At 37.5% G+C, this 21,769-nt stretch overlaps 1 protein-coding gene across 3 annotated transcripts in view; it reads left to right on the forward strand.

The window, feature by feature from the left end:
- The window catches only part of diaph1 (diaphanous related formin 1), a 171,424-nt gene that overhangs the window by 54,619 nt on the left and 95,036 nt on the right, over positions 1–21,769 (forward strand). For 2 of the 3 annotated variants that reach the window (XM_081382421.1, XM_081382423.1), the window contains exon 1: positions 1,560–2,191. The exons of the other annotated variant lie outside the window; for it this stretch is intronic. In XM_081382421.1, coding sequence (XP_081238547.1) covers positions 2,090–2,191 — 102 coding nt within the window. In that variant the 5' untranslated portion in view covers positions 1,560–2,089. Of the gene's footprint in view, positions 1–1,559; positions 2,192–21,769 lie in introns of those variants that run through there. 3 annotated transcript variants of the gene reach the window in all.

Consider the following 21,769-nt stretch of genomic DNA (forward strand, 5'->3'; position numbering starts at 1 on the left):
TATATTCATGAAGAACAATACTATGTGTGAGCAGCCCTGCACGACAGAGAATATTCTCATTATTTCACAAGAAACCATCATTACCATGAAGTCCGTGAGTCCGGGGCCCTTCACTGTCAGGAGCCCCAGATGTTCATGTGGGTTTCGCGCGCTGATGGGATTTAGATGAGAGCTCTGGGTAAGTGTGTGTGGTAGAGAATAATGACTCAGTGTGATGAAACTGGGTTGGGTTGAGTCAGCACATTTACAATGAAACACGCCGTGACGAATGAGGACAATATCAGACCGATTTCTGCAGAGCTTGAGGAAATATTGTGCATTGCTTAAAAAAAAAAAAAAAAAAAAAAAAGAGTCTTTCTGCACAGAGCTTTTCCTTTTTGTCCCTTCACGGCACACGTGACCCGAGGCCTGTTAATTACACACACCGCTGAATAGTCAACTCTCAGCAACTTCTCTCCACCAGTGTTCCTGAAGTCTGGCATTAAAGTTAATGACACTGGAAAGATGAACAGACACTTAATGTGTCTTAACCAGCATGAATTCATTACGATCCGTTCTGCTTTCACCTTTTAATGGGACAAATCTGAAACGAGTCTAATTAAAACTTCCCCCTATTTAATCCACATGAAGCATGAGTCTCACTCACTGCAGCGGGTGCTCGTCTTCTGGACAGCAGGGGGCGCGCTTCACTTACACATACAACTAACAGGCTTACTGAGTTATCCAATCCAATTACAGTTTGACAGTTTTCAGACTTATTAATTTTAGTTGAATTGATTAGAATACATAATATAAAATGCTAAGTATCGGTAAACTGCACTAAATCATATGCTATGGGCTACTAACATAACTAACATAAATTAATAAATGTTTTTGTGGAAAACGTGATAGCCTACATATTTTTTTTCAGGATTCTTTGATGAATGGAATGTTCAAAAGAACAGAATTTATTAAATAAAATAAAATAAATTGTATTTGAATCTTTTGTAACAGTATAAATGCCTTTACTGTCACTTTTGATGTACTTCATTCACTGTCACTTTTTCTATTTAATTTAATCTTAATTTATGAAATAAAAGTAGGATGCAAATAATGTCGTGGAGACTCAATTTACACACTAACAATATACATGACACAATAAACTGGACATGTAAAATAATAGACACTATAACAGTGTACACGAACTGACTTCTGCAAAAGAGCTATTCGTATTGATGTTATCAGATATTAATTAAAAATCTTTTTGGGAATTTAGTTTTATCATCTGAATATTTCATTATACTAATTGTGTCGTTTAATGTGCTATTTTTGCTTTCATAAATTACTATTATGCTATTGTTTAAGAGAAAATAACCATAACCTTTTATAACATTTATCATTTTTATAAAGAATTTTAATTCATATTTTCATGTTTGTCATGAGTGTGGCTGAGGTGTCAGCAGGCGTCAGTGTTTGTCTACCTGTGTGTGTGTGATGTGACTCAGGTGTGTGTATGTGCTCGTGATGGCTCCTCCCATCTGACCTGCCCAACACACACAGGAAGAGCGAGAGAGGGGGAGAGACACACAGAGAGAGAGAGAGAGAGAGAGAGAGAGAGAGAGAGAGAGAGAGAGAAAGCGGAAAACTTCATCTGATCTGCTCATGGTTGTTCTTTGAATCTGAAGTCTTTACCATGAAGCACAAGGACTTTATATCAACCGTCGGCGGGCTTAATGACAGCTCGATAGATTGACAGCTTAGATTGATAGGTTTAGAGACTTAACGCGTAGTTTGTTTAGTCGAGATCGAGACAAATTTGCGCCAAAACACGCGCACGGACTTTTGCGCGGAGATCCGCGCGCGTTCACCAGGGCGCGTATTAAGTCTCGGAGGGTCCGAATAAAATAAGTCATCTGGGGTTCAGGGTTCAAACTTCCCTCCTTTTCCTTTGTGTCAGAGGACGAGCACAGGACGAGCACAGGCCGGCGCGCGCGACAGCAACAGGCCGCGGGTTAAGAAGCCCTGAGAGGCACAGAGAGCCTGTGTGTGTGTGAGAGAGAGGATCCAGCTCTGCTCTTTGGGGGAATATAAGCGATTTTAAAGCACAACAATGGATCCAAACTCAGCGTCAGCTGGTGCTCCCAAAAGTGGGAAAGACAAGGAGAAGAAAAGCAAGAAGAACTATGAAGATGGAGACGGAAAGAAGAAGTTTGTAAGTGTTTTATGTTCTTGTGTGAGTTTACTGTCAGTACTCGGTGAAGCATCAGGGTTTGTCTGAGAATGCTTGAATCTGGCTGTTTATTAATCTCAGAGGTGTTAAAAATTCGTGTTAACCTCGAGGTGCTACATGTCGCAAATAAAAACCTCTTAAGTTTGGGAAGTTTTGAGGTGTTGCAGCTCGAGCGATACGTCTCTTCTGATGAGGAAGTGTTTTGAAGAATCGCTGTTCCTCAATGAGCTGAAGATCTTTCAGCTCAGAAATATGGAGTTAGATTGAGGGGTCTGTGCTGAGAACTGTCACTTCATCGCTAATAAAAGTGTGTTTTTGGTCCTGTACAGTGGATAATACCACCAGAAGTACCTTGGAATTCCATGTAATATAAACCATATGTTACTTCCACTTTAGTGCCGCGACATGCAGTGTTTTACAGCGAAATGAAACGCTGTTTAAGTGAAGTGCTACACTGTTGCATTCTGACTGCAACAACGTGCAATTTCGACGTGTAACTTTGTTTCATATCAAAAGCTTTTGAAGTGTAACAGTGTTTCAGTGTAACACCGGTTTGAGTGTAACATTTTTGCGCTGCGTGCTGTCTCTCGCAGAGTCAGTAACAGGAATTTTATTGCCTTTGGGTAAATAACACTAGTACTCAACAGCACAGCCACTCTTGGAAAGCCGTGGAACTGGATAAGCGCGAATGAGAGGGAATTCTGTGACATCATAAAAGAGTTCTCTGGAGCTTGTGTGGGAGGGGCCTAGAGCGCGCCCCTGCGTGAAGACTTAAGCCACGCCCACGAGTGTCTCTTCTGCTCGTTTAGAATGGAATACATGCTGTAAAGTGCATGTAGTTTCACTTTATTTTTGTAAATCATAATTATGACATATTAAGTTATCATGAGATGAAGTCTATATGAAATAATGATTTCAAATATGAAATTATGACAAAAAAAATTTGACCTTAGTGATCTGGAGCCGGTTGCATAAACTGCTAAAACTATAGTCTTACAAGTTAGTCATCACATTGTTTTTCTATAAGACTGCTTTAAGTCAATTACATTAAAATGGAGATTGGTCTAATTTGTTACTAAAAAGTAAGACTGGTTGCCCCTTGACTAACTGCTAGTCGGTCATACTAGTACTTAAGAAACATTTGAACATAATGGCTATGTTTATGCAACTGGCACTTGAAAAATTAGTTTTAAAAAAGAAGTCTTAATTTTTAACTTTTTATCTCATAATTATTACATAGTATATGTCATACTTGCCTTTTATGTCATAATAAAGATGTACCATTTTTTTCTTATGTGGCGGAAATGGGCTTCCATACATTTATGTATACAAAAAGTATGAGTAAGCAAATGTAAGTTGTTCCTTGTGGTAATATTGTACTGTTTAATCAACACCTGAATCATATATATATATATATTATTTTTATTTTTTATTTTTTTGCAGTACTTCATACATACAGTTCAAAGTACAATGCCAATAAGTGGATGATGCATGTCTTTATATTACATGAAGAAACTAATTTTAGTGTTCCTCAATCAGACAGCTTTTATCACACTGAAAATGAAAGGTCAAGTTGAGTGCAGTGCATTGTGGGAAGCAGCACGTGATGCAGTGTTATGGTTGCATACTGCACATTTAGTCAAATGTAGTGGGATATTAATGCAGAATATAGTAAGATGGTACCATGGTAATCCAAACAAGCCCTCGTTCTGAAGGGAATCTGATATTTCATCATCAGACAGCGTTTCTTTCAATAGTCTCGCAAACACACCTGCTGTGTTATAGTGAAACTAGACACTGATGGGGTGAAACCGTAAACCATGTGCTGCTGAAGCAGAACGCTTATTAGCATTTAACCATGGTCATGGAAATAATAATTACCACCTACATACCATAGTTAGTTACCACAGTTAACCATTATACATTATATAGTTCTCATTCATACTGTGTAAGACGTTTTTTTTTGCTTAATTTGTGATGACGCTGGTGGCTTTATTTTAATGATAGCTCTATTGGCTGGTTAATGTTTATAAGCATGTGTGTCTGAAGTTGAATTATTCCAGTCTTCTAGTATAGTAATGGACAGCTGTTCCTGTTTTCTTAATCGTTTCCGCATGGCCAGTCTCATTTGCTGTTTTTATTGGTACTTTAACATGGGACACATGGTGACGTGTCGGATCCACCGAAGCTCCTGCTGTAGAGCTGTCTGGTTTACACTAGTTTGTAAATGGTGATTCCTCTCGCTAAATATCGTCATCCTGAGAAAAGTGTTTCTCATCTTCATGCTCATTTCACTAGCACATTTGGTGCATATGGGAACATGCCTGTTTATTATAGTCCAAACTTTTATTTTTGATAGATTCAGTGGTAAACATAGTATACTACTGTCTTAGGCCGCATTTACATTACATCGTTCAAGTGACCCGATTCCGTTTTTTCCCCCCATTTGGCACATATAAGCAGGAGAAAAAGCACATTGATTATGATGTTCTCAGATCGGTTTCAGGCCTCATTCATATGTGTAAATAAATCTGATATGAATCTGATATGTGCATTTGCATCTGCCATGTTAGCAGACAGATTGTATATTCCCCTGTCAATGCGAGTCTTACGTCATTGAAAAAGCGACGGTGGTGAATGATGTCACAACCGCGATCACATGACTCTTTTCAATGCCCAGGCTGCAAAGCGTGCTCTCCTCTTTTTCTCTTTAAAGATGGTGCGGAAAGCAAAAGCTTGTATTATCATTTCGTCTGCATGACTGCATCCATTGCAAATCGTGTTGTTTTTACTTCCTTTTCGGCATAAGCTTTTCCTGGTCAGTACTGTACATTCTGGCACGTGTATAGTGTAAATGCAGATATCAGACACGGGTCACTTTTAAAAGATGTAAACGGGTTGTCCAAAAAATCGGATGTAGTCAACAAATCGGAATTGGGCATCAAGACCTGCAGTGTAAATGCAGGCTTCAGCCCTATTCGGACGGGATTAACTTTACAAGGGTAGATGGAGTGATGTAATTTCACCACAGGACGTCTGTAATATTAATGGCCAATTCACACGAGATAAGATATCTCAGTAAACTTGCAGAAGCTGTCACTCCTGTCGTCATGTGTGTATTACGCTGCTTCCTGATATCACGTGCACAAACACATATAACCTATATTTATATATATAAAACGGTTATGTCCGGTCGAACGATGTATTAATTAACTTCAGATCAGATTGTGTTGGTAAAAGGCATTTAGCTAACGCTAAAAGATGTTTCGTGCCTCTAACAAGTGCTGTCGATCTTCTCTCTGATCTGAATGGTGTGTGTGTTCAACACAGAGTTTTGCCACAGACTCGTCCCAGCGTCTAGAACGCAACTGATGCTTTTTCAAGCGTCTCCATACTTGGAAAAACCGCGGAAAACTACTTTTAAACAGGAAATGACGGAATATTCACGCACATATTTACAGCGGGTCTATTCGCACGGGATTAGTATTACCTGAGGTTATTTTTCCCGGACCTTTTTACTGAAGGTATAAGTCGGCGTAATCTTTACTGACATTATCCGTCATGATCACTAAGATGCACATTCAGACGGGACTAAAATCACTGAGAAGCGCTGGTAATTATTACTTTACCCCTCCTCTCCATGTTACACTAGTCCCGTCCGAATAGGGCTTTACTGTATTCAAATCTGTGTGAGATCCATTAATTATACATGCTTTTTGGTTATTAAAATGTAAACGATTAAAACGGAATCCAGAGAAATAAAAACAAAAAATACAGAATTTTGGGAAAAAAAAATAAATGGAATCTGGGAAACAAATGAAACGCATCTCATAGGGCCCTAAATAAATGCTTTTCTCAAAGCTGAGTTTGTGTTACTGGAGGCCTTGTGTTGTGTCTGGAGTTTATGATGTAAAGGTTTGCTCTGTTTGTTCATTTAGCTCTCTTGTGTTTGCTTCTGATCGATTCTAGTCCAGACAGGTCTTAAAGTCCAGAATTTCCATATCCATCCCAGTGACGTCACGTTCAGACGCTGGCACACGGACAGAGAGAGAGAGTTCATATGAGTGTGTGCTCAGTTTAGTGGAACGGTTTTGTGCTTCGGGTCTGGAGCGGAGTGTCCTTGTCTCAGATCTGCCCTCTCAATGGTTTCACACTCTCCCTTCAGCAAGGATATCAAACACACACACACACACACACACACACACACACACACACACACCGCTGGTGTTTTTCCATAATAAGCGTAAGGTCGTGTTTTTGTATGGAAGTCATCACTGTGAGGGAGTGATGGGATCAGTGGCTGAATGTCCGCTTACATCTGTACCCCGCTGAGAGACACAGCGTCTCTGTTTGATGATGTCATATCCTCTTCCCCGGCTTTAACCTGCTTGTAATGCTTACGGATCATCCCAGAGATCATAAGCACTCAGTGAGGCGTCTAAAGCGGCGCAGTTATTCATCATCAAACCTGCAAATGTAGGCAATGGCTGTGTTTGCTCAACAGGACATGTTTGGTGTTACACTCACTCATCAGATCAGAACACTAAAAATAGCTCAACACACAGTTATAACGAAGGCACACTCAGCCGTTCAAAAGTTTGGGGTCTGTACAAATATTTTTAAAAGAAATGAATACTTTTGTTCAAGGATGCATTAAATTGGTTGAAAAAGTGACAGACATTTATAGTGTTAGAAAAAATTCTATTTCACATAAATGCTGTTCTTTTGAACTTATTCATTTCTTGGTTTCCACAAAAATATGAAGCGGCACAACTGTTTTTAACATTCATATATATAATCATAAGTGTTTCTTGAGCAGCAAATCATCATATTAGAATGATTTCTGAAGGATCATGTGACACTGAAGACTGGAGGTATATGTATATGATGCTGAAAATTCAGCTTTGTTCACAGGAATAAATTTCATTTTACAATATATTCACATAGAAAACAGATATTTTAGATAGTAATAATATTTCACAATATTACTGTTTACTGTATTTTTGATAAATGCAGCCTTGGTGAGCAGAAGAGTTCATAATGACCCCACATCTTTGAACAGTATAATTGACTAGTATTGTGGTGATTTCAATGCACTTTGTTTCTGTGATTGAGCTTAAGACTGGGTATTTCTGTAATTAAAATTTCAGTGATGCCAATAATGTTAGGAAGGAATATTTTTGAACTGTTCATTTCAGTGAATCGATTCAAAACATTGACTCAACAATTTACTTGCAGCATCACTCGAAATTGTACTGGACTTTTTTTTACGTATATTAAAAATATATGTAGGTAAATGATGTATTTAGATGAAATATGAGTGTTCATTTAGTTAGAATCGCACATTCACAACATACAGTGTACAAGAGCTAATACATATTAGCTTGATGTGTGCCGGTAACTAGGGCTGGGCGGTATATCGAGTTTGTACGATATATCGCTATATTTTTTTGAAACGATATGGAATGAGGCAATACCGTTTATATCGATACAGTAGTTTGATACGAGCACATCTGAAAAACGCGGAAGACGCAGTGTGCGCTGCCGCAGTGAAAGTAGCCTACATAGTACAATTTGTCCTAAACATGACACAAGCTTATATTAAGGGCTTCAAAATAACTGGTAAGATATAGTTAACAAGTTTAAAGCAGCTTGCCCTGTCAGATGCTTACTGACAGATACTGTTGCTGACTGACAGATAAATACTTGCGCTGTTTAATGCGTTTGAGATGTGTTGCTTTCCTCAGTGCTTAACTTACATTTCACAGGTATATTCTCCATCTGTAAATGTTAGAAAGTCAAACAAATATGTCCATTTCACTGTCAGGAGAGGACGAGCTTCTGCAATTGAATCTCCGCTAATATTCAAGCTTCCGTGAATGAGCGACGCTGCGCGCATGCGGGCCAAACAGACGGAGCACAATAGAATAGTAGCGCAATAATTCTGACTAAAATATACATATTGCTAAAATGTTTGTTGTTGGAAACAATAAATAGGCCTATGCCATATGGGGAATTTTAAACCTACAAGTATATTTTTATGAAAGTGACCATTATAACGGGGTAATCAAACGCAGGCTAATAGTTTAAGTTCTTTTGTTTTTATTTTCATTTTTAGTTTAGCCTTTATTCAATTTAAAAACAAAAGCATTATTTTTGTTGGAATGTAATGTGATTTTAACCACCTTTTTGCACATAATACATTGCATAGCCTACATTACATTCACTATATTTGTTTCCATATCCTCCAATATCAACATTGTTGGATATCATTGGGCAGGATGAAAATGGCATGTTTTTTTAAATAAATACAGATTTTCTTTATCCAAATGGAAAAATGTAGAAAGTACCGAGATATATATCGTATATCGCCATTTAACCCAAAAATACCGAGATATGATTTTTTGGCCATATCGCCCAGCCCTACCGGTAACTATGCATTATTAAGGCTATTTTCTATTGGTTTAAAGACATTGATACAGGAACTGTTGTTGTCAAGTACGCTTCATTCAACTGCTGCCGCCTTTGTTGCGAGAACATCATGTTATTAACAAAAATTAGAAAATTGTTTGTTTTTTTTGTGTGGAAATTTGTGAATCGATTCAAATCGGTGGAAGATAGAATCACGATTCATATGTGAATCGATTCATCCACCCCTCATAAATATGTTGACAAGATATATTTTTGAATCTGAAAGTCTAAAAGTATTGATATATAAGTATGTATATTGCATTTATGCATTTTTTTTTTGCCACTGTAAATGTTGTCATGCACTAATGCGTCTTCACTGACGAATGTCCCCTGACAGCTGTAATGCTGCTCATCTTGATGGTGCTCATGGTTTGTTCTGGAACATTATGGACTGATCAGCATGTTTGTCTGAAAACACAGATATGAATCTGCATGACCGCATCAGCCTCTGGGGTGGGGTGTGTTTGTGTCCCTCAGGTCAGTGTGTTGGGTTTGCGTCCCTTAGGACACACAGATGATCAGCACAAAGGTGCTAACGTTGATGTTTGAGAGCCGTCTCATGTGCATTTGAAAGACCAGGTGGAAAACTGCATCTCACTCATGCACTGCTGTCAGACATGACTCAAACCATCAGCTCTTGTGCTTCATTCTGACAAACTAATGCTTTAAAGGGTAACTATCGCCAAAATGCAACCTAGGCTCTTTTTGTGAATCTACCGGAGGCAATCTTTCGTGTAAAAGCATAATTAGAATGGAAACGCCACTTTAAAGATTGACCGTATTTTAGTTTTCGGTCAAATAGCCTTTTGAATGGGAGTGCTTGGGGCACGACTATGATAGCGTCAAAATCTCTATTTTTAAAACACTAAGAAGGCTCGACACAACATGAAACTGTGCTGGAAGTATCACCAGAGGCTCTACACATGAACTCTAGCATTGAGAACATTGTGTACACAGAGTTTACTAAAAAGAAAGATTTTTGAACAACTCACTGTCTCTGTGTCTGCCGGCATTATGACAGTCAAAAATAGTCGATCTCCGAATGTGAATGAACTGACTCTTATATGAGGATCCTTTTTCAAATACAAGGTCAATACTGATTTTTACTAACGACAAAACAACAAATTATCCGTGAATGAATTTATATGGAACTAAGCTTTAGGAGCTTTCCATCTTTACTCTCCTAGTCCTCCCTGTTACGTTGCAAAATCGCACAGTGTGAACCGGCTTTAAGAGACGCTCATACAGACTCAATTCAACAGGCTTCACTCACTGCCCTAATTTCTGATCTCAATCACAAACCAGTTTGGTAAACCCGTCCGTCACACTGATTGACACAAGCCAAGTCCTGTCTGTCCGGATGATGGAGGAGAGATGTTTTTAAGCATGTTTTCATCAGAGATCTGAGAGCTCGTTCTGTTTCGTATCCCGTTCTCTATCCGATAGATGTCCAGGAAAACATGACCGCTGATTCAGAACGCCTCTGTGTTTATGAGCGTTCATGAGCCTTGAATGCCAGAGAACAAGGAGAATAATAACACTTATTCTTAGAAGAAGAATAAGCATTTGTAGCTCTAGAAAATCAGATCACATTCTCAGACGCCCCATGATGTAATTCAGATGCTGTCTGGGAAACGCCTGTGAACCCTCCGCTCATAAAACAACAGTGTGTTTCACAGAAGCGTGTGCTTTAGGAGCCTCCGCGTTCACACGGGCCCTTTACTATGGAAAAAGAGAACTTTTCTTTGCCATTATTGGTGGCATTTCCTTAAGACAACTTGGATATTGCTCATATTTAGTTATTTGACAGGAAGTGCAGCTGAGGTGACTCATAAGATTCAGCATTATGGGAAACGGAAGGAAAGAAATGAACTGAAAGTAGTCCATGTTAAAGAAAATGTAGAAATATTGTAATATTTGTGCTGGAATTGAACTCGAGGTCATCACAGAACAGTTATTGTGTTCTAGTTATCCTCTAATGATGATCTTTCAGTGTTTTGCAGCTGTAGATTCTCCATCTATAAGTGAAGATTTACCTCTTATATATGTGTGTATTTGAAAGAATATCTTCTGCCCTTCATTTATTTGATCAAAAATACAGTAAAACAGTCATATTGTGAAATATTACAATTTAAAATAGTGTGAATGTTAGTGTCACATGATCCTTTAAAAATATTTCTGATTATTATCAATGTTGAAAACCGTTTTGCAGCTTAATTTTTGTGGAAAATGTGATTACTTTTTTTTTCAGGATTATTTGATGAATTGAAAGGTCAAAAGAACAGCATTTATTTGTAATTGAAATCGTTTGTAACATTATAAATATCTTTACTGTTAATTTTGATCAATTGAATGCGTTTGTTGTTTGAGGGAAATGTTAGTTAGTTGATTGTTCGTCATAAAGTTGAGCGTATGACAGTCCGAGTGCCTGCTGACTCAGTCGCGTGTATATGATGCTGTTTGTGCGTGTGTTTTCTTGGAAATGCGCTCTTCGTGTTGTTTCAGGAAGTTGTAACGGCAGGAAGTCAGGGTTTACACTCTTGATCTCACTCATGTGTTTTACTGTCACGTTATGGCATAAATGAGATCAGGATTTGTAGATTTAAACAAATCTAGATCTATAAAACCCTGCGTTCATTCAGTTTCAGATGTTGTGATTGGATAATGAGAAACCAACACAAACAGCTTCAGCCAATCACAGGCTGTTCGTTTTGCATATAAACTGAAATGATGTAATGCAGCTGTGCAGCTGAATCATAAACTTCGGAAAATGTGGGAAATTTCCCACTTAGGTGACTTTTGGAGGGGATTTTTAATTTGTGGGGGGTTTTATCCTTTCTCTTTTTTTTTTACTTGTGGGAATATGCAGTGTAAAATAATGAGCAATACACACAATCCTGCACTGAGATTCAGGCCCTGTTAAAGGCAAAAGAGTTATGACTGTCTAACACTGTCTACAGGGATCTGAAAGGCGAGTTGAACTCCTCATTGTGTATTTTAACTCCATGTGACTGTTAAAGATTGTTACTGCAGATATGAGTCAAATGTCTGTGTAAGGAGTGTGTTGATGGTCAGTTATGTGTGACCAGTGTCTCTGAGCTGAACATTTGTACACACGTTTGTCTATGCTAAACCTATAAAGCCTACCGTATCATATTTAATACGCAAATTTCTAAGGCCTCTATATTTATTACCAGCATGATCAAAGCTTTGCTGAAAAACCCATTAAACAATCTACTACAGGGGTTTACTATTAAAGTTCAAAGAGCTTTCCTTCCCAGCGGAGGACCAGTTAAACATTTCCATCGGGGCAGCCGAAGATCTTTTAGAAATCATGTTAAAATGTGAGTATCAAATATGATCATCAGGCTTTTGGGGAAGGTTTATTTGTTCATCTCTCTCAATCATCATTGCATTGCATTATGTGTTTTAAAACTACAGAGGTTTGATCATAAAACTAAGCATTCAAATATCATCTTACTAAGACATATTATTGTATATACAGAGTAACAGCTTTGATCTATCTAGTCTTCTATACTATTATAAAGATCTCATTGATTTACATTACAAGCATCAGAATTTCTTCTTACTACTTTTTGCCCATATAAATATCAGCAACTGCACTAAATTTAATATTTGTTCTCTGTTTGGGCCTTTGAATAAAATTTAGCTTTTCCTTTAGCTTCATATTCTCACTATATGAGCCATAATTACCTGATCCATCAAATATGATATTTATCAAAGAACAGACATGCAAACCTTTGTATAAAGGTAAAAAAAAAAGAAAAATAATTCATAGGTCAGGCTTTACAGGGTTAAGGGCCATATGTCCTCACTAATATATTAAAATATCATGACAACTTTACTAGGCTCATAAATGGTCCCAAAAAGTTGTTCTCAAGTTTTCCAGGTCCAGAAATCACGTTTGAATCCCTGCTTGTGGGATTAAGAACAAGAAATATCTTGATTTTTAGTTGTTTTGTCTTATTTGAATATATTTTATGTTAATTTGAAGTCCTCTGTGAAGTTTGCTGAGGCCTCGAGTGTTCTGGACTTCTTGTTGAGAATCTCCAGTCCAGATGATGTTTGTTTAAATCTAATGATGTGCAGAGGTTTCTGGGAGGATTGATTTAGTGGTCGGATTAGGAGATTAAAAATATTAACCTGATAGAAAAACAATGAGACTGTGAGATGAGCTCACTGTAGAGAAACAAACGTGTGTGTGTGTGTGGGGTCAGTGGAATGTGCTCCGTTCAGGCTGAATGGATTAAGTCAGACAGCCAAAGTTGTGTGTGTGTGTGTGTGTGTGTGTGTGAGAGAGAGAGAGAGAGAACTGAGATTTAAATAGGTTGTGTGAGTCACTGGATTAGATTCTGAGGTGAAGACGCAGGTGCACCGATACGTGTGTGTGTGAGAGAGCGAGTGGATTGTGGTTCATTAATTAGTCAGTCATGCAGTTTAACAATGAAATGACTCCTGTTCATAATGACACACATGAAGTGCTGTCATACCGCAGTGAAGTGGCAACGTGCCATGCTGTCGTATGCTTTTTTCTTTTTTTTTTTGTTAAGAAATGTAGGCTCATCTCTTTTGACAATAGTCTTTAATGAGGGTTTACTTGGCTACAAAATTGGCCCCATAATTATCTAAATATGACACACCCTCCTTTCAAATAAAGTTAAAAAAAAATCTGTACTAGACTAGTCAATATCATTGGGCCTCAATTTAAATATTTATGCATAGCTGTAATATTTTAAAGATATTTGCACATCTCAGTGACTGTTACAGCAGTGAAATTCCCTTTGACCTGCAGTCTCTCATTAACAGACAGATTAATCTGTCTAATCTCTCTCTCTCATTCTCATTTTCTCTCTCCCTCTCCCTCTCCCTCTCCCTCTTTCTCTCTCTTACACTCACTCACACACACAGACACACACAGACAGACAGGTGTATTAGGTGAAGTGTCTGAACGTCTGTGATTTAATCCCAATCCTTGTTTGGTGTGTCTGAACCGAAGGTACGCACGCACACACACATACACACACACTAGGGCTGCACGATACTGGGAAATTATGCGATATTGTTGTTGAGTATTGTGATAAAGATATTTCTTGCGATATAACATTTCCCTAGAGAAATGCTATTTTTATTAAGTTTTTTTTTTTTTGCCTTTATATATGTAATGTTCATATTAAAATAAACAGGTAGGCTAATAGATATTCTTCTGATCTTCTGATCACTTGTCTCTACTCCCGCCATTAGTTTTTATTTTTCACTCTCTGATCTGAGCCACTAGGTTCCCCTGTGGGCCCGATCTAGCCAAAGCATAATAGCACCTACTGGGGAGGCGGGTATGAAGATAGTAAGGCCACATTTGATTGGTCGAATTTGGATAAACAACCTATGCATGGCACATAAAATAAATGCAGTTTATTGCACCTCTCTGTGATACGGATATCGCATATACTATTATCGCGATAACGATAATTTTTCGATATATTGTGCAGCCCTAACACACACACACACACACACACACACACACACACACACACACACACACACAGGTGTGTTAGGTGGAGTGTGTGAACGTTTGTGATTCAACCCCAATACTTTTTCTGATATTTGGTGTGTCTGAGGAGTTTTATTTGTGCTTGACTCACTGAATGTTAATCAAACTCTCATTAATGGAGCTCATTATTGTGACCTTTGTGCCACACACACACACACACACACACACACACACACACACACACACACACACACACACACACACACACACACACACACACACACACACACACACACACACACACACACACACACACACACACACACACACACTTTGAATGGCTTTCTTTGTGAGTTTTAACCCAGTAGATGTCTGGATGTCAGACGCACACAGGCTTGCAAACACAGGCAGAATATTAAGTGTGTGTGCGTGTGTTGTCTGTGCTGGTAAAACTAGTTTGAATTTGCAGTTTAACAAGCTCCTCATAATTTGAAGCAGTTAAAATAAAAATAAAAATATACAGTGAAAGTCAATGGACTCCAGTCCAAAGTCGAAAGTAAGCCGTACAGGTTTGTGACGGCAGGATGGTGAGGATGTAAGGTTACACCTGTAAACAGGCTGAGCAACTTTCTGTTTCTTCTGTTATTATATGGAAAAAGCTTGTTCTTAAACTTGTTATTAAGAGGACGACACTTACATTTCTGTCATTTAAGTCAGTAACTGTAATGATACTGTATACCATGATAAAAGCTTCGACAATTATCGGGATATGAAAATTTGATGACAGTTTTTATTTTTGGGTGAACTATCCATTTAACAAAGTGATGCGTTTTAGTTAATTGTGATGTTTGAATTGAAAATGCTTGAATTTAACAAAATATTTCTTTGCAAAAATGAACAAAATGACACATCAGAACTTTTGCGACTGTTAATGACTGATGAAAATGATTCAGACTTTTAAATTGGATGCTGCTTGAGAGAGTGTTTTATTTTCACCTCAGATCATTCGTATGCTCTCCTATTTCACATAAAAGCATTGTATTAGTTTTTTTTCCTAATGCCACACTAGAGTTTCTTTTCTGAAAAAAAAAAAAAATCATAAACTAGCTGAGAGACTGTCATGCTAATTGACACACATAGTCAATTTAGTAGTACTGGCACTGCTCAAGTCTGGTGTGAGCAACAACACCTCTCAGGGTGAGTGTGAACAAACACTGTGTGTGTTTCTGTGACATTCTGAGACATCTGATATACTGGAAGTGTAATATTTCTGCCCCGAACTGTCATTCAAATAAGAGCAAACACACACACACACACACACACACACACACACACACACACACACACACACACACACACACACACACACACACACACACACACACACACACACACACACACACACACACACACACACACACACACACACACACACAGCTTGTCTGTTAGCTTTTGCAGAAGCTCACAGAACGCCCAGAGTCAATATTGTGAGAAACGTTTAGACTTTTGCATTTTCTGCAGAAAGTGTGCATGCTGATTTATCCTGAAAGGGATCCCTTTGTTTTCATGACATGAGTTCTTTCTCTTTCTTTCCCTGTTGGATAATGGTTGGTCATTATGTGGTCGTTATTGAATTATTCGCCTCTGACGTCACTTCCCTTTTCTGTCACAGTCAGCGGAGGGAATTTTCTCTCAATTTCATCCTTATCAAAACGATCAAACTCATGTTCTCATGTTTTATTTTTATCCTCTCTAATAATGTTCATGCTCCTTTTGAACCAGGGTTATTATACTTAACTAAAACTAAATTGAAAACCATAAAAAAGTTTGTTACTTTAAATAAAACGCTGAAATAAATGCTAAAAAACTTAAACTTGTTTTATTTCAGCAACTTAATGTGCTATAATAACTAAAACCGAACTAAAAATTTATAGAAAACTAAAGATATATTAAAAATGACAAAAACACAAAACCTTAAAATTGGTTTATATATATATATATATATATATATATATATATATATATATATATATATATATATTTATATTTATATATATATATATATATATATATATATATATATATATATATATATATATATATATATATATATATATATATATATATATATATATATATATATATATATATATATATATATATATATATATATATATTATACACATATACACACATGTGTCGTGATTTATCAATATGAATAAATTAGTAGGCTAATATAAAAAAAGTTACTTAGGGGTGTCGTGTCGCAATGTACTAGTGTTGCCGATAATCATGATATTCATGATATATGATAAAAATCAAGAGTACACTTATGATATTATGCATAAATAATCAAATCAGATTCCGCGATCACTGAATACAACGCAAAATCAACAAATTGTCGCATTTTTTTGCGATCCTGCATAATTCCTAATTTAACCGCAAAATAATCACAAAAATGAAAAAGACCTCTCAAAACATTAAATTATAATCACCCAATTAAAATATCTCTAAGTTTCAATGCATTTTACGTGGATACAGATGTTGCGCACATGATGTCTGCAAGCGGTCTGTCAGAAACATGACGAAGGAAATTTGTCTCACCTGCCCATAAGCGCCAAGGAGCGGGCTAAGCAATATCCTGATATATTGCACGAGAGTGGGGGTAAATTGTTTTGTGTTGACCGAGTGACTGCCTGACTGCAGTGTGTGTGTGCTTGCGTGTGTGACTGACTGCGTGTCACCGCCTGTCAGCGTAAAGTATTGAATTCTCTTTATAGCGCTTGAACAAATACACATAGCTACAATTACTTCAAAATATTCATCTTGGCGAGTATTTACGTAAAACTATCAGTAATAACTGATTGGGATGTTTGTCATTACTGTAGTAGGTCTTAAAGTGACAGTAACCTAATTTACCTGCTGTTGTCAGTGTTGTTAATGTTAATCAAGCAACAACAATAGACTACAACACAATAAAAAAAAAAAACGTAAATTATCCACTGTTTGTAACTGTATCCTTGTATTTATTTGTCCTGTTTTGTTTCTGTTTGTTATTTGTTCCTTTGTTCTTATTTCATTACTGAGTGTTTACTTGATTATTTAAATCATTTCTTGGATGTTCCTGGTCTTGTGTTGTGCCCATAGGTTGTTTTAAAAGTTAATTTGATGAGAATTTGATTAGACCAAAAAAATCGTGAAATCCTGGAGGGACTGTCCAATGAATAGGGCGATGTGATAGTTTAGCGCTCCATAATGCTCATGTGAAATTTGTCATTCATACTCGTAGCCAGAGGGCGCCCTCGCACAGAAAGTCCACAAGTGAGACTCACAGGAGTAATAAAAAATATGATGTTCCAGGAAATCTTTTATATGGACTAAGGCATCATATCGCTGCAGCCGCATAACATCAAACACTTTAGGTATATAAAGATGGTGACCTCATATTACTATGAATGGGAAAAAGCAACATTATTTCAAACACTCAGCTGATGTTATAACGAGAGTTTGACTCAAAAACGTTTTAGCCTTTTAACTTTGATTAAAAACTGTTAGCATTTTAGCCTTAGCGATGGTTCATTGTTGCATCCACAGCGTCTGTTGTCCTGGTAACCTCATTACCCGCCTCCTAAACAGGGTTGCTGGGTCTCGTGTTGAGAGGAAGTGTTTGTTTAGTTGTGGAGAATCTGTTTGTGTCTGAATGAAAGGTCTTCAATGAGGTCCTGTCATCAGAAGCTACCCTGTGAGGGTCAGTCCATTGTCTCTGTGTGTGTGTGTAACAGGAGCTTATTCATGCGTGTAACTTTTCCTCTGCGTCCAGCCAAGCGTTATCTCTGAAAGCATGTTACCGTGAGCAGAGCGCGCTCGGAGGAAGCAGGCGAGTTTAGCTTAAAGGACTTCCTGTTGACATGTAGAGTCACTCACTCATACACACACACACACACACACACACACACACACACACACACACACACACACACACACACACACACACTCACTGTTAATGTACTGTACAGTTATTCTGAAGGTGTCTGTCAGAAAAGCAAGTCATGTTCTTTTCTTTAGTGTTTGTTTCTCCTCGTCGTTCTCTTCATTCTGTACTTTTATAAAGTCAGTTTGGCGCATGATGGAGAACCGCAAGGTCATTTAATTCCACAAAAAGAAATCATATTTTGCATAAAGCAAATAAACCCCGTTTTTAATGATTATTTAAGAATTTCTCTCCTCTTTTTTTGTTGCTTTCTTTACTCGTCGTCATCCTTAAACTCTCATTATTGTAATGTTAAAAAAATTATATTATTTTACTTTAAAGTTTTATATATTTTGGGAGTATTTGTTGTACTGCCTTTAAAAGTATTGGCAGAAAAATAAAATGAAATAAAACATGACCGTTCAAAAGTTTGGGGTAATAATAATAATAATAAAAAGTTACTTTTATTTTATTTTGCAATGACGCATTTAATTGGAGGAATGATGCTGAAAGTTCAGCTTTGATCACAGGAATAAATTACGTGTTAACATATATTCACATAGAAAATACAGTTTTTAACTGTAATAATATTTCAGTAACGGTATATTACTGTTTTTGTGACATTCACCGTTTTTAATATTATGATGTTAAACACATGAACACACTAAATTCTTTGACCTATTAAATTATATTATACTGCCTTTTTGTTCTTTATATAGACTAAAACAATGCTCTGCTTGTGTGTGTTTGTGCGTGTGTGTGTGTGCGTGTGTTTGCTCCTTAAGCAACTTTTGCATGTGTGTCTTTCTTTGTGACACTTCCTGTAAGAACTTTGTGCAGGAAGTGGCTTGTCACATTTTTAACGGGCGTGACTGGTGTGGCCCAAATGATGACATAATTACAACACACACACACACACACACACACACACACACACACACACACACACACACACACACTTCCCAAGCTTCAGTTGGCACACACTTCCCGAGCTTCAGTTGGCAAACCGAAATGGACATTTGTCTCCATGGAAACCAAGCAGACAGAAATTACCACACACACACATGAAAGAACACATACAAGACTTCATATCAGGATATCTATTTTTAGAAGGAAATGAGAAATGCAGAACCTGTCTCCTCCATGTGTTGTTTGGGTTACTCTTTAGTCTTTAACATTAATCTGATCTGACTAAAAATGACAAAAACACAGTTTAAAGGTACAATATGTAATATAGCAATATGTATCAAAATATCCAAAAACCACTTGCGCAGTGTTATATATTTATTTCAATTATACTTCCATTATCCTAAATGTTTCCAAGAATTTTGTAAATTCAGAGAAATTCACAATTTTAAAAAGTGCCCGTCTCCGTTCACTTGTCGCCTGTCAGTGACGTAATACCCGCGCTATCCCTGGTTTCCGCTTATACTGCCATAGTAACCATGGCGACAGACGTTACGTCTAGCGCGCGCTCACGCTGTTGTTGTTTCGTTCAAACATTATGGCCCATGGCAAGCAGACTTTGGGACAAAAGGAGAACTAAAACGAGGATCAATATCAGTGTGGCGTTTTCGAGATGCCGAGAGCTAGCGTCCGCGGCTAACTCCGACTTGACAGAGACGCGCAAATGTAGAGGTGAGCTAATGTACATAAAACTAATCAATGTTATGATGAAATGTTAGAATATGATCAGTATGTTATGCTAATGTTGATCTAGCTCACTGCTAGTCTCATACAGACAAACTAACACACAGAATAACATTATAGCTTTAACACACTCAAATGCAGTTTAGTGTGATAGTGTAGAGCAAGTGAAACAGCGCTGCGTTCCCTCACAAGTTTCATTCGTCTAATAAACTGCCCTGTGTGAGTGTTATTCAGCACTAGCGGGTAAGTTAGTTCGGTAGGATTAAATGTCCTCATTTCTTTATACCCGCTGGGCTCACGTGTGGCGCTGAGATCTGTCTCTCATTAGCACTCGCGCTGCTTCATTCACACTCATGTTAAAAACATCAGTGTATTCACTCATCCATAAACATTATTAGATCCATCGGCATGACGACAAGTTCCATAATTCCGTTTATGCGTCATCAACCGACGCCTTTGTTATTGTAAGAGGTTAGCGACCCCTAGTGGCGAAAAAAAAATACATATTGTAGCTTAAAAATTAAAATGAAAAGTGTAAATATAAAATAATTAAAAATTTTAATGAAATCTATAATAATATTTCAGTGCTACCTACAAAACTTTTGTTTTTGAGTGTTAAAGACTCTTCCTTGCTTCTTAATCCACGTCATGAGGTGCATCCTGGGATGTTTTTTGAGCACTGTGGAAGTTGGATGTTTTTCCTTCACGCTTCGTTTTTTTTTAATGAAATTATCAACTTTTGTATATACAGTTTATATCTAGCATTAAATCTTATTTTAACATCAAGCATTTTTGCTGAAGCCAATTAAATCAAAATGTTCTTGAGAGCATGAGAAACATTAATTCAGTCGAGTATCTGAATGAACATCCTTCATTCACAAAGTTCTACACATTTCCTGTCTGTTTTATGCTCATATCAAATATATTTTTGTGAATCTTATCATACTATGAACTGCTGATTAGATTGTAATTATCTCTAATCGTCCCACATAATTCTGGAGATTCCCCCCCAAAATTTGGAAAGGTCTATTCTACTCTATTCTATTCCACTCTACTCTACTCTACTCTAACAGCTCTACTCTACTCTACTCTAATAGCTCTACTCTAACAGCTCTACTCTAACAGCTCTACTCTAACAGCTCTACTCTACTCTACTCTAATAGCTCTACTCTAACAGCTCTACTCTAACAGCTCTACTCTACTCTAACAGCTATACTCTACTCTAACAGCTCTACTCTACTCTACTCTAATAGCTCTACTCTAACAGCTCTACTCTACTCTAACTGCTCTACTCTACTCTACTGTAACAACTCTACTCTACTCTAACAGCTTTACTCTACTCTAACAGCTCTACTCTACTCTATGCTCTACTCTACTCTAACAGCTCTACTGTACTCTACTGTACTCTACTGTACTCTACTGTACTCTACTGTACTCTACTCTACTCTAACAGCTCTACTCTACTCTACCAGCTCTACTCTACTCTAACAGCTCTACTCTACTCTCTACTCTACTCTAACAGCTCTACTCTACTCTACTGTACTCTACTGTACTCTACTCTACCAGCTCTACTCTACTCTAACAACTCTACTCTACTCTAACAGCTTTACTCTACTCTAACAGCTCTACTCTACTCTATGCTCTACTCTACTCTAACAGCTCTACTGTACTCTACTGTACTCTACTGTACTCTACTGTACTCTACTGTACTCTACTCTACTCTAACAGCTCTACTCTACTCTAACAGCTCTACTCTACTCTACCAGCTCTACTCTACTCTAACAACTCTACTCTAACAGCTTTACTCTACTCTAACAGCTTTACTCTACTCTAACAGCTCTACTCTACTCTACGCTCTACTCTACTCTACTCTACTGTACTCTACTGTACTCTACTCTACTCTAACAGCTCTACTCTACTCTACCAGCTCTACTCTACTCTAACAGCTTTACTCTACTCT

Source organism: Scardinius erythrophthalmus, assembly GCF_964197995.2.
Source record: "Scardinius erythrophthalmus genome assembly, chromosome: 13".
In the NCBI taxonomy this organism is placed as follows: Eukaryota; Metazoa; Chordata; class Actinopteri; order Cypriniformes; family Leuciscidae; genus Scardinius; species Scardinius erythrophthalmus.